The following is a 14,049-nucleotide window of genomic DNA, read 5'->3' as shown; positions in this document are numbered from 1 at the left end:
GTGTTTATGCCACTTACAACAATGGCTAGCACGTAATGGGCATTAAGTAATTGTTAGCTACTATTAAGGAATATATTTTTTTGTTCACCAAAAGTAAATTTTAGAATCAAAATGTAGAAAAAGTAATGATCACTGAGTCTTCAAATAAAAAAGGTATTGATACCTTTTAATTGATACCCATTTGAATACTCATAGAGTACCAAAGGCACATAGCCATGAGTAATTTGAAATGATACTCAAAATTTTATTTTAAGTTGAGTAATAGTACTTAAGAAAAGAAATTGTATCAGACAATGAGCCTGGTCATGTTTGCATAAAGTGATGATAAAAATTGTGAAAAGAAAAATATTTTTTATACAAAGAGCAGAGAGAATCCAAAATTGGAATGAAGACATTAACATTAAATTAGGTTGCTTTTTCAGAGTTTGTGTTATACTTCATGGGGTTGCCTATGCCAAACTTATAAATAAGCTCCAACATACAAGTGGTATCATTGGTGTCTGTGTTCATACTTATTCTCTGGGACTCTGGAGTGTTTAAAGATCTTTCTGCCTTTTTTTAAAACAATAAATACCTATTGACTGACAGTGTGCCATCATTTTGCTTGGAACTGCCTTTCAGCCACCCAAGATATTGAGTAGGAATTGGGTGTGGAACTAAATGGTTAGGGAACAGGAGCTAAGTACAGATGGTCGGGCTAGAAATACAGAGCCATTTGTATTTAGGTAGTGGTTGAAGGTCACTCTGAGTGAAATGTAGGTCATGGATTGAGTGTTATGAAAGAGAACTGCTAGGATCCATGTTTCAAGTATTAAATAGATTTTTTATGAGGTCTGGCACAGTTTTTGAAGCCCTTATATTTATACTTTAGCTATATATTAATGTGATATCCATTTACTTCCCCATACAGGTAGATGATTGTGGCTTTTCTTTGAATCATCCTAATCAGTTCTTTATCGAGAGCCAAAAGATTCTAAATGGTGGTAAAGACATCAAGAAGGAATCCGCCCAGCCAGAAACCCCTCAGCCCAAACCAGGTGTCCAGAAACCCAAGGATGCGTCATCTGCTCTGGCCTCTCTGAGTTCCTGTCTGGAAGTGGACATGGAGGGACTGGAAGATTACTTCAGTGACTGATGCACAACCCTTTTTCTCACTAGCTTTCATTTCCTGCTTTTTTCTTTTTTAACCTTTCTTTTTAACTTCTCCTTCCACCCTACCTCAATCTAATCCATCTGTGTTTCAGGCAGGTTTGCAGGTTGAAATGAAGGCCTCCACCATATTTTGCTTTAACAACGGGGAAGAAGAAAAATTACTCTTGAAATGTAACACATGGTATGTTAATTTAAGTCCTGCTTTAGGAGAGAAAACAGCTTTCTAGACTGGTTACAGGCCCCTAGAAACAATATAGTGAAAACAACTTTTATTTTAACCCTCATTGTAATTTTGATCCAACCCTTTTTTGGATCATTTTTGTTAATAAATATCAAAATGCATATGAGTGTGTCTGTGTGTAATTGCAGGAGTCATATTATGTCATAACAGATTAGACATTATGTTCATTTTTGAAGTGGCACTTTGGAATATCCAACACTATCAATTACCAGTAAAGATTTTAAACACATTTCTCTTTTTTTTTTCCCTTGATTTGGCTATTTGTGGTTGTTTCCTATCAGCAAGGAGAGCTTTTGCCCTTTTGAGTGGCAGAAAACTCTACTGAAATGAACTGTGAATTAAGATCAAATGGAATTTTTGTCAGCTATGTAAGTAATGAACAGAAGTGTTTTGTTATGTAAAACGATGCTAACTCCTTATCTGCTATTATTTTCCATTCACTCTGGGGGGGGCGGGCTCACAAAGAATAGACTAGAAGGTTGTGAGGAGAGTCTGAAATGTTTCTCTGTTCCACCCTCCAACTTTCATACTTTATTGTTTCTGTGGCTGCTGCATTGCCATATGTATTTAGTAAATTTCTTAAGCTCAGCAATGAATATTCTGGCATTTATAGTGACCACCCCCTCCTTCCAGAGCCTGCTGTGGGATTTAGTAAACGTTGTGGACAGTTACTGGCATATGAGAACACACTGGGTATGCCTTTGGCGAGCAGGGGGCGCACTTTCCGCCCTGCAGAGCAGTCCTTTTGGAGGCCCTCGTCTAACGCACTTCCTCCCAGTGGTCCTACTCACCTGAGAATCGGGGTCTCTAAGAAGGGAGAGCCCGTGGAAATGTAACCCTTCCTCATCTGTTAACTTGTTTATGTAAACATAACGGTCTTTTTCAGTCCCCTTTTCCTGGTGAAGAAAGGCACTTTCCCTTTATCTTCTTGAATCTCATACTAACTAAAGTGAAAAGAGAATATTGTATTCAGAAAACTAGACTGTTAGAAGCACCACATTTTAAATCCCGTGGAAAACTGCAGCAACATGAAAAGGATATAAGCAGGATCAGATCATTGGAACCTGAAAGTGTCAGCTGATCGGGTTTTCACTTTAAACTGCTATGCAAAGATTTCTTGAAATATTTTGTACTATATAATTTCATGAGATAACCATCTGAACCTTGTCTTCATGAATTATTATTACCTAGTTCAGAAAATAGTATTATTCCATTACAAATTACCCCTATAACTTTCTCCCTTCTGAAACCATCTGCTATTCTTTTTATCATTTATAGTTCTCAACAGGAATCTGATGATTGCCTACCACTTTATCCATGAACTGCAAAACCACCAGTCTTTTTTTTTTTTTAATGTTAAGAACAAGTGCTGCATGGGGCTGTTTTAACCACAGAATTAAATTAGCTTTAGAAAGCCAAGCACAGAAATGTAGGTCTCTGTTGTATTAAAAAGAAGGGAAATATTAGAAGCAGTCTCACTGCTGTAATTCAATGAGAAACCTTATGACAAGATATTTCATATCTGGCAACATTTTGCAAGGCTTTTCTTTTTCTACTGCCTCATGTTCACCTTCTTTATGAAGCCGGTGCTCCCACCAGCAAAAAGGACAGAGCCATTAACAGCACAATATATGTGTCTTAGCTGACTTTTTATTTTATACTGGCAGCCCCGAGAATTTATCGTCCTACTTGAATGTTTTATATGTTTCTAGTCAAACTGCAAAATAACACTAGTTTAAATATTAGTTGTATTACAAGTTCAATTTCTTTGTAATAAGACTTGATCTCCCGTCATGTATTATACAGAAGAATATATAAATATTTTGTGAAGTCCGTAGATTAGAGGATAGGGGCAAAAGGTTTATATAAGATGGCAGAAATTAATGCCTTTTTGGTGCTTTTTGGAGTTGGAAAAAGCAATGTATTTTTCATGCTTCACAGGTCTTGACAATTTTGATTTGTTTTCTTTGAAAGCAGACCTGTTTGAATCAAATGATGGAGGAAGAACCCAAAAGAAAAATCAAAAGCCTGTAGTCTCATTTCAAAACAATGGCCAATGAAAAGGAATATAAGTCTTCCAGGTCTTTTAACTTCTAGTTTGTTATGACTTCTTCAGAGAGGAGAGGCTGTATGATTATCAGAGACAGAAGAAAAAAACAGGAGAGGAAAGAGACTAGGCTGGAAATTTGTAGCTGGCTGAAGTGATGATATTGTTAGCAAAGAGTTTATTATACTTCTTTCATTGTTTCTCCATAATGTTTCTTACTCTGCCGGTAGAGTACAAAATTCTTAATTGCAGTGCGCATGAAAGATCACTAGGAAGTTTTTAAGTAAATTCTTTGGGTCTACCTATAATATTATAGAGTCATAAAAGTGAAGAGTTGTGGATTTTGAATGAGAGGGAGCCAAATAAAGCAATGGGAAAAATCTTTAATTCATATAGAATTTTAAAAAGCTGAGGGATTTCTTCTCTCTCTAAAAGCATTCAGAGTATTTGCTTGTTACACGTCGCTGTCTTACTGACACTCGGGGTCTTTGCAAGCAAACTTCTGTAATTCTTTGCAAAGAAGAGAAAGAAGCTTCTGGGATTTAAGCTTGAAAGACAAAATGAGACAACTCTCAAGTTCTGGTTTGGTTAGAGTCTACTGTTTGCAAATTTAATCAAGGTCTTCCACAGGCGTCAGCTTGACATTAAATATAAGTGCCCATCCAAGTGAGGTTTGACAGCAGTTCTGAATGTGAAGCTCAGTCTGAGGACATCCTTGAAGCTGGAAGGGGAAAAAGTTGAGAAGCCTCAAACCGCTGTGGTAATTAGATCCATTTGTTCTTTTCTAATGTTGGCAAAGGGAGGGGGTGAGGTGATGCAGAGGCGAGAGAGGCGGGAACTGAAAAGGTGGCCCAGTGTTCCCTGTGGGGTTTGTGCAGAGTCCTGTGTTGCAAAGAAAAATGGCAAATATCCCCTCTGACAAGTAAGATGGGGAAATTATTGTAAGAACTTTTGGGGAGTTTGTCTTTCTTTTCAATACACAGACAACTGCAATGTGTGAATGCTGCATTTTGAATAGGTGCCTGTCCGGTGGTCAGGCCCTTTGGCCAATGCACAGCGTTGTTAGGGAGTGGGCCTCCCAGATATGCTGTGGGCCCAAAGAGTTCCTGGTTCTCACAAGGGTGTGTCCCCTACTACGTTCAGGCAGTCACTTATTGACCCAAAGCATCTGGCCTTCTCTTCAAAACTGAGTTCCTTTTTGAGAGACAGCTATTGCCCGAGTCTAAGACTGTTCACCATAATTGACATCGTAAGCAATTAGCTCTGGGACTCCATGGCCATCTTGTTGTCTATTAGGAAATTATCTTCCCACTTCATCTGACCTTCCTGCCAAAAGTGATAGTATTTCCAGTTATTGGATTTTCTTTCTATCCCATAAGCTCTCTCTGTCCATTTCTTCATGACATTTTATTTTCTCCAAGAATTATCACTGTAGAACATAATCAAAAGCTAAAGGATATCTCTGTATATAAAGCTTCTGTATTTTCCCCGAGCCTTCAGTTGCAGTACCGTTTTTGAACATTGATGACAAGGTTGTGAAACAACACTGCTAATAAATGGATGATGGATTTTCCAATTCAGGCCTGCATTTCAAGGTATTCATTCACCCTAACAGAACTGTGAGGCTCTTTAATGTTTTTTTATTTTGTTTCATTTTGCACTGAAAGCATAGAGAGAAAATAAATTCAGCAAATGATACCTTTAATTTAAGACTCTGTATAATAAGAAAACGAACCATCTTGTGTAAATTTTTTAAATTTCCCCCCACCTTGTTTTTTTAATTATAGCATGCACTTGGGTTATAGAGGGTACCAAGATCATTACTGACTAAAAGGACATAGTACCACGTGCTTCTCTTCTACCTCCCCTTCCATTGCTGAGAATCAGGACTGTGATTTAATAATCCTCTTCCACCCTTAACTCTTGGTTCTCTTTAGAGTTCCCGCCTGGTGCTCTTCTCCACAAGGCTCCATGGGTGAGCTCATTCACTCTATGGTACTTCCAACATGCAGGTAGTTCCCAAATTCGTGTCTCCAACTCACATTTGTCTGAGCACAGACTCGTCTGTCTGACTGCTGCTTGGGCTTCTCCATTAGCATGTCCTACCAGTATCTCTAGTGTGTCCCAAATCAAGCCTGTTATCTGTCATCCCATGAGTTTGTCATCGCAGAAATTCTATTCTGAAGTGAACCTTGACCATTTTCTCACTTTCTCACTTTTCACATTCCTCACACAGCCACGTCCAGTTGATTCTGAGTTAACACCAGTATGTCTGAACCCACGGATCTCCGCTGGGGGCAATTTTGCCTGCAGGGGACATTGGGTAATGTCTGGAGCGATTTGGGGTTGTCACAACGGGAAAGCAGCCTATTACTGGCATCTAATGGGTAGAGGCCAACAATGCTGCTCCTCAGCCTGCGATTCACAGGACAGTCCCTTACGACGGGAGTATCCGGCCTACAATGGCAGTGGTGTGTGGTTGAGAAATCCTAAGTGGGTTTCCGTCCTCGCATTCTCACTTCTCCCATCACTCCGAGCTTGTATTACCACAGTGATCCTTTAACTTACTGGCCTGGTCTCCGTTTTCCTCTCCCTATGTCCGTTTCCAGTTTTTCCCCCTTAAGTGTTTACCTTCTTTAACACACCTCTCCCTTAGGTACATGAAGTCTAACTCTCTACGATTTCATGCATGAGGCCCTTCATGACCTTCATGACCGCCCATCTGACCCCTGCCGACCTCTCCAGTCCCATCCACTGCCATCAACCCTCTCTTCTGCCACTGAACCCTGTGACTTCCCCATCCCAAACAAGCTTGCCCTGCACGTTCACCAGGCTCTCTTATCTCTGCCACTTCTCCTGTCTGGAGCATCCTTTCACTCCTTGTCCTGCTAACTACTGTTTCTCCTCTGAAGCTCAGGTCAGTTACCCATTCTTTCAGCCTTCTCTGATAGGCGCCATGTAGGTTCGTTGCTCCTTTTAGGCCACATAACATATTTCTAACACAGTACTTATGTTTGTAACCATCTATTTGCCCTTCATTGGACTGTAAAGTGCTTAAAGGCAGGAACTATGTCCAGGAACTCGGTCACTTTCATATTTGAATCCTCATTAATTATCATTGTCTCTAGTTTTTAGCATCATGCATGAAATCTTGGGCACTCAGGAAGCGTGTATAGAGTGGGGGGTTAGTTAGTTATCCTACAGGAATCTCAAATTCTGAGCTTCCGTAACTACAAATCAGGGGTAGAATGGACTTGGGGCCCCAGACTGGGGCTATCTCTTACCGTGTAATCTTGAGCAAGTTTCTTAATTTCCCTGTGCTTTATTTGCTTCCCCTATGTAATGAAGATAATTGCGTCCATTTCAAGGGTTATTCTGTTAGAGTACCAGGTCCTATTAGAGCAGTGCCAGTACAGCTACAGCACTCAGAACACTGCCTGACCCATGGTAACACTTGGTGAACTCTGGGTGTTGCTATTTGATACTCAACCCTACAAGCAACTGTTAGGTATGGGCCCTTCCTGATGGAGGGGCATTCATTCTGGGGGACTCTTACCTAGAGCGATCCTTCCATGTGCGCCATGCTGTAGTAGGTGCGGGGAAGAGGCACAAATCAAACAAGGTTTTAGTAAAATGACATTGGATCCACCCTTTGACCGCCTCACCTCCATGCTTTTGTAGCCAGCAGGAGAGATGGAGAAATGCAAACTGCAAACCTGGAGGATTTCCTCTCCGTGGATTTCCTATCTGTGGCAGACACTGTGGTGTGAAAAGTTGCTGGCAGGGCATTACAGAGTGGTCCTAGTGGTCCTTTGAAAGGGAAGGCCCGAGGCAAACAGGGCTTTGGTATATAGAAGGCATCCTAAAATGTGCTCTATGGAGGTTGTGATATTTCAGTGATGCCTGTGTGCTACCTAGTCTGTAAGCACTACAAAAGGAGTGCTTNGTAGGTGCGGGGAAGAGGCACAAATCAAACAAGGTTTTAGTAAAATGACATTGGATCCACCCTTTGACCGCCTCACCTCCATGCTTTTGTAGCCAGCAGGAGAGATGGAGAAATGCAAACTGCAAACCTGGAGGATTTCCTCTCCGTGGATTTCCTATCTGTGGCAGACACTGTGGTGTGAAAAGTTGCTGGCAGGGCGTTACAGAGTGGTCCTAGTGGTCCTTTGAAAGGGAAGGCTCGAGGCAAACAGGGCTTTGGTATATAGAAGGCATCCTAAAATGTGCTCTGTGGAGGTTGTGATATTTCAGTGATGCCTGTGTGCTACCTAGTCTGTAAGCACTACAAAAGGAGTGCTTTCGTGAAGATCAGATCAGCTGCTCCCTTGGCCCCTCTGGAAGTGGGTGGTAATAATCATCTGCATTTTCCCTAAAAAATAAAGCGACAGGTGGAAAGGTTAAGCCCCCTGAGCTGGGGCACACAGTCCCCGATGGTATCAGGCACCGGGACTCCAGCCTGCACACTTCTGCACCGTTGCTGTTCGCACTGAGCTGCCTCCGGAGCAGCGACTGGGCTGCTCAGCCCACAGCGCAGTCCCCAACCCGACTGACTTCTTCTGTTGGCTTTGTCAAGTTAATTAACCCTCTTGCTTCAATTTTCTTGTGAGTAACATTGGGATGATTATTACCTACATCCCACATGTGGTGTGAGATTAAATAAGATAACTTATTAAAAGCTTTGTATGTGGCCAGGTACACATTAAGCTTTAAATAACTGTTCGCTGTTCTTATAGAGGGGTTCTATTAAATTTTGTTCAAAGAAAAGGTTTGCCCGAAACAAAATTTGGAAACTACCATAGAATATTTCTTATATTAAAGGATGAGAATTATATTTTAATTTTGCTCTACAGAATAAAAACTTCATAACCCTTAGATCTTTAAATAAAAGCAAACTACAGACTCTCAAAATTATAAGGAGTTTCTACTACCAGGATTTCTCCTAACTGTGGCATCCTTGGTATCATGAAATCATCTAGAAAAAGTAGAGCCAGAACTGGCGAACAAAATTACGGGAAATGTTCTCGGCTGTGTGTTGTCCATAAGCTTCTCAAGAGTAGTTAGTGTGTCCTCCTCATGCCTTGGTCCGAGTTCTACACTTCGATTTCCTGGTCTCTCTCATGGCATCTCCCTACCCTCTCAATCAGCCCCCTCCCCGGACCACAGCAGTCTATCTCCCGTAACCCACGTGATGTGGGTTGTCAGTCCCATAGAATTCAGAAAGAAGCTTTGGGACATACCAACTTCTTGGTACTAAGCATGCCACTTAAATCCAGGTGTAATATCCTTAGTAAATTGATTTGTACGTCAAAATAAGATAAGCACCAGAGTTACACACAGCTGCTAATCCATACACAAACAGCAGGCTGTAAAAGCACCAAGGCCAAAGGGAATGCATATCGCCCCTGGGTGACTTCCCCCTGACCTTGGGTAAAGTAGCCTTCTGCGCGAAGAACGTGTTGTCCATTGTTTAGAAGGAGAAAGGCTAACAGCAGATTCCTGCCACTTAAACTGGGAGAGTACAGCCCACTCCAAATCTATCATGTATCCTTCGAAGCCTACCGGCAAGCAGGCTGGCCCTTTAGAACTGTCCTAGTTCAGCCTCCAGCCCAATGTAGTCATGCCATCAGCTGGAGGACCGGGCGTCTGTCACCACTGCCCAACCCTGTCACCATAGTGCAGCAGCCACCGTGCACAAGACGTGAACTGAGTGTGAAGCCTTGAGTGATAAAAACCTTGGTCTCTGACCCAAGAATTTTTCATGTTTTCTTCAGCATCTATAAATTTGTGGCAGCCTCAATTATTACCTTACAAATAGTATAAAATTTCATAAACTTTACAGTTTATGATGATTCTACCAGCCTATAAATTAGTTCTCTAATGCTTGATTGTTGATAAACCTGAACCTGTCATTAAACCTATCTATTGAGATTTGAAATTCTATTACTGTAATTTTTTAGCTAGAATATCCACTCAATTCTTTGTATAACTTCTAATTCTCTATTAAAATTCCCCATCTAATTATCAATTTAAAAATTAACTTTCATAGTTATTTTATAGCCTCCTTTTAATTCCAAGACTGAGTTGCCTGTGGCTCTATTCTATTGTTTGTTTGTTTTTCTTGCTTTTTGATGATTTCATCTCCAATTTGCCTCGTAAGTTTTGATTAAATGTCAGAATACAGAAAAAATTGCAGAACTAATTTTCCTTCCTCCTGAAATGACTTACTTTTGTTTCTGTGAGGCAATTAGGCAATGGTATATGATCCTAATCCACTCCAGGGATTGAGGCGGTTTAAGGCAGGGGTCCCCAACCTCTGGCTGCAGACTAGTACCAGTCCAGGCCTGTTAGGAACTGGGCTGCACAGCAGGAGGTGGGCTTGAATGTAATATGCTTGAATCATCCCGAAACCATCTCCCAACCCCCACACCAGTCCATGGAAAGACTGTCTTTTACAAAACCTGTGCCTGGTGCCAGAAAAGTTGGGGACCGCTGGTTTAAGGCATGATTTTGGTCTTTGGGAGGGCTAATCTATTCTTTTTTTGTAATATATTTTATTGATTATACCATTACAATTGTTCTATTCCCCCCCTTCATTCCCCTCCACCCACACCCTCCCTCCCCCATCATTCTCCCCCCCTTAGTTTATAACCACGTGTCTCAAGTTCTTTACATTCTATATTTCCCCCACTATTCTTGCCCTCCCCCTTATCTATTTTCTACCTACCATCTATGCTATTTTCTGTACCTTCTCCCCACTTCTCCTCCTCCCACTCCCCTGTTGCTAACCCTCCATGCATTCTTCATTTCTATGGTTCCACTCCTGATCTAGCGGCTCTCTAGGTTTGCTTTTGTTTTAGGTGTGGTTGTTAATAATTGTGAGATTGCTGTTCTTTCACTGTTCATATTTTTCATCTCCTTTTCCTTATATAAGTCCCTTTAGCATTTCATATAATAAGAGCTTGGTGATGATGAACTCCTTGAACTTGACCTTATCTGAGAAGCACTTTATCTGTCCTTCCATTCTAATTGCAAGCTTTGCTGGATAGAGCAATCTTGGCTGTAGGTCTTTGGATTTCATGACTTGGAATACTTCTTTCCAGCCCCTTCTTGCCTGGAAGGTCTCTTTTGAGAAATCCACTGACAGTCTGATGGGTACTCCTTTGTAGGTGACTGTCCCCTTATCTCTTGCTGCTTCTAGGGTTCTCTCCTTCATTCTAGTCTTGGCTAATGTAATTATGATGTGCCTTGGTGTGTGCCTTCTTGGGTCCAAATTCTTTGGGACTCTCTGAGCTTCCTGGATTTCCTGGAAGTCTATTTCCTTTGCCAGACTGGGGAAGTTCTCCCTTATTATTTGTTCAAATACGTTTTCCACTCGTGGCTGTTTCTTTCCTTGGAAAGAAAGGAATCTGTGCTCAGATTCCTTTTGGTACCCCTATAATCCAGATGTTGGAACGTTTAAAGATGTCTTGGAGGTTCCTAAGCCTCTCCTCATTTTTTTGAATTCTCATTTCTTCATTCCTTTCTGGTTGGATGTTTTGTTCTTCCTTCTGGTCCATTCCATTGATTTGAGTCCCAGTTTCCTTTCTATCTCTATTGGTTTCCTAGACATCTGCCTTCATTTCAATTAGTTTAGCCTTCATATGTTCCTCTAATTTGTAACTACAATCAACCAGTTCTGTGAGCATCCTGATAAACAGTGTCTTGAATTGTACTTCTGAGAGGCTGGCAATTTCTGGGTCGCTGAGAGTTATCGGCTCTGGGACTTTGAGTTCTTCTTGCACCATCTTTTGGGCTGTTTGTGCCTGTTACGTAGCAGGATCAGAGCCCTAAAGTGTTCACCAGAGCAGGGCAACTCAGTCACTGGGTTGTGATGCTGTATGTGGGGGCGGGTTCAAAGAGGAGCAATGGCATCCCATCTGCCGTCTCCTGCCTCGGCCCCCACAGGTGCTGCAGCTGCCACCATCACCGGGCCCACGCGTTTCGTCCCACTGCACACAAGTGTGCCACTGCCGTCAGCCCTCGCCCCCTGGGGCCTGCATGATCCGTCTCACTGTGCGCGAATGCGCGACTGCGGTCAGTCTGCCCCACACCCTGGGTCTGGGCCACTTGCGCCCCTAGGTCTGGGGATCTTTCCTGCCGGACCCTGCTCTGCTGCTGGTTCCGCCCCTCTTACCATCCCCATGGAATGATTAGTTGTAGTTGGACTTCTGTATAATTCAATTTTCTGTTTTTTGGCTGTGTCTTTGTTCTCCAAACCTTTGTTGTATTCAAACTTGGTTGTGGGAGAAAGCACAGTGTTTCCACCTATGCCTCCATCTTGGCAGAAGTCTCTAACTATTCTTTACTTTGGACATCCTCCTCTAAGGTTTAGCTTTCAGGAGCCTCAGCTGAAATCTGACTGACTCTAATTTTAGTCTCCCCCAGCCCATAAAACTACAGTAATCTGTGCTCAGCTTTTCAGACTCTAGGGCAGAAGCAGATGATGAAAATCCAAATAGGAATGGATGTTGTTCATGGCTAGAAGTCAGAACTGAAAGTTCTTGTTCAAGATGGTAATACAGGAGGTGCCTAAACTCACCTTTTTCCATGGACACACCAAACCATAGCTACACTATTTCTGAAATAACTATTAATTTTGAAATAATTCCATAAACTAAGCAAGTGGCTCCTATATATTATATAAACTTGGAAAAACCACAAATGCATTGAAATGGGTTGAAAATGCCGAGACACAATCTCACCATGAACCCCATTTCCAGTGCAGTAACATACAATCTGGAGGATACTTCCAACTCCCAGCTTCCACCTGAGAAGTAAAGGATTTGGACCAGACACCAATTTTAAGAATCCAGCCTGAAGGACAGGCCCCCCAAATTATCCTTCTGAAAGCCAGTGGATCTAGGTCCATGGGACCCACAAGATCATCACAAATACAGTACCTGATTTCTGGTCTGATGGGGGTGAAAGTAAACATGGCATGTGTCCTCACACAGCCACATCAAAATTACAACTAAATCATAAAGCAACCATCACTCAGGAACATCAGAAATTGAGTGGAATGGGTGTCTGACAATTACAGATTTAAAGAAACCAGGCTGGTAGGAGGGCACAGATGTGGAATGGGCTTGTCCACATCCACATGTGGTATATAAAGATTCAGGAGGGATATCTTGGGAGCAAGGAGTCCCAGCCCCACACCAGTTCCCCCAGCTCAGGGTTCCAGTGACAGGAAGATAAGTTCTCAAAACTTCTGGCTGCAAAAACCAGTGGGGGTTGAGTCCACGGAAGAAACTCTGGAGTCCCAAGCAGTTCCTCTTAAACAACCTGCACACAGACAGACTCACTCCCTCTGAGCTCCAGTACCGTGGTAGCGGCATGAAAGGACCAGTGGCACACAGGGAGGAACTGAAGTGTCTGGCATCAAAGTGGGAGCTGGGGACAGCTTTCTCTCAGACAGAAAGGTGGGCCGAGGCCACTGTGCCTTTTCTGAGCCCTCCACTGAAGAGCCACAGAACCAGCAGGTGGGTGCCATATCAGATATTCTATCAACCTGGCTAACACAGTTCGCCCCACTCTGGAGATCCCCTCAGGCTCCGTCCCACTCAACTTATGGGCCCATCCAAACTGTTAACAGTGACATTCCATATGAATGGCTGTTTTTGCTCATGCTTTACAAGTTCCTAAATCCAATGAAACAAGCAACAGCCAGCCTCATTGAGCCCCCAGCCCCTGTACCTCTTGCTAAGTGGTCCCAGGACCCAGTCTAGCAGCAGCCAGCCTAGATGCATAGCATGGCTTTGCCTGGGAATCTCCAAGCCCAGCACAGATAGCAGCCATCTCAGATTGCTCAATAGCCCAGGCAGAGTGACCCCAGGAAGAACACAGGTTGCGGCTGACCTTGGCTTACACCACCCAGGAAACCCCAGAGCCTGCATACCCAATAAACAGCTACAGACCACACTGGAGCACCACCACCCTGCCATTGTACTGTGGAGGTTTGTGGTCAGTGGTCACAGCCTGTCTTCACAGCTGGCTGGTCTGGGTATATCCCTCCCATTGACCTGCCCACAGCAATCAAGGCTCAACTAAAAGAGGAGGTTGTACTCAGCATATACGAAAGACTTGTCTCAAGTACCCAGCTTGGGTGATAGGGGAGACTATACCCACTGGACACTATAGGACTATATTGGGCCACTATATTAGGCCACAGGGATTCATAGCAGCTCTACCTAATACATTGGAACAAACACAGGGAAGCTGCCAAAATGAAGAGACAAAAAATATGACTCAAATGAAAGAACAGATCAAAACTCCAAAAAAAGAACTAAACAAAAAGGAGATAAGCAATCTATCAGGTGCAGTGTTCAAAACACCAGTTATAAGGATGCTCAAGGAACTTAGTGAGGACCTCAGTAGCATATAAAATATCCAGTCAGAAACAAAGGATACACTAATTGAAATAAAGAATAATTTACAGGGAAATAACAGTAGAGTGGATTAAGCTAAGATACAAATTCATGATTTGGAACACAAGGAAGCAAAAAGCAACCAATCAGAACAACAAGAAGAAAAAAGAATCCCCCCCCCCGAAAAAATAAGGATAGTG

At 42.5% G+C, this 14,049-nt stretch overlaps 1 protein-coding gene across 1 annotated transcript in view; it reads left to right on the top strand.

Annotated features, from left to right (window-relative positions):
- The window catches only part of PRIM2 (DNA primase subunit 2), a 294,335-nt gene extending 292,841 nt beyond the window's left edge, over positions 1 to 1,494 (top strand). The window contains exon 14 of the mRNA XM_037056323.1: positions 911 to 1,494. Within this exon, the coding sequence (XP_036912218.1) occupies positions 911 to 1,135 (225 nt within the window). The 3' untranslated portion in view covers positions 1,136 to 1,494. The remainder of the gene's footprint in view (positions 1 to 910) is intronic.
- Positions 1,495 to 14,049: the final 12,555 nt, after the last annotated feature.

The sequence above is a fragment of the Sturnira hondurensis genome, unplaced genomic scaffold (assembly GCF_014824575.4).
Source record: "Sturnira hondurensis isolate 20B ecotype Veracruz unplaced genomic scaffold, ASM1482457v3 Scaffold0008908, whole genome shotgun sequence".
NCBI classification, from domain to species: Eukaryota; Metazoa; Chordata; class Mammalia; order Chiroptera; family Phyllostomidae; genus Sturnira; species Sturnira hondurensis.
The sequence above is the reverse complement of the archived record's forward strand: the minus strand, read 5'-3'. Positions and strand labels throughout refer to the sequence as shown.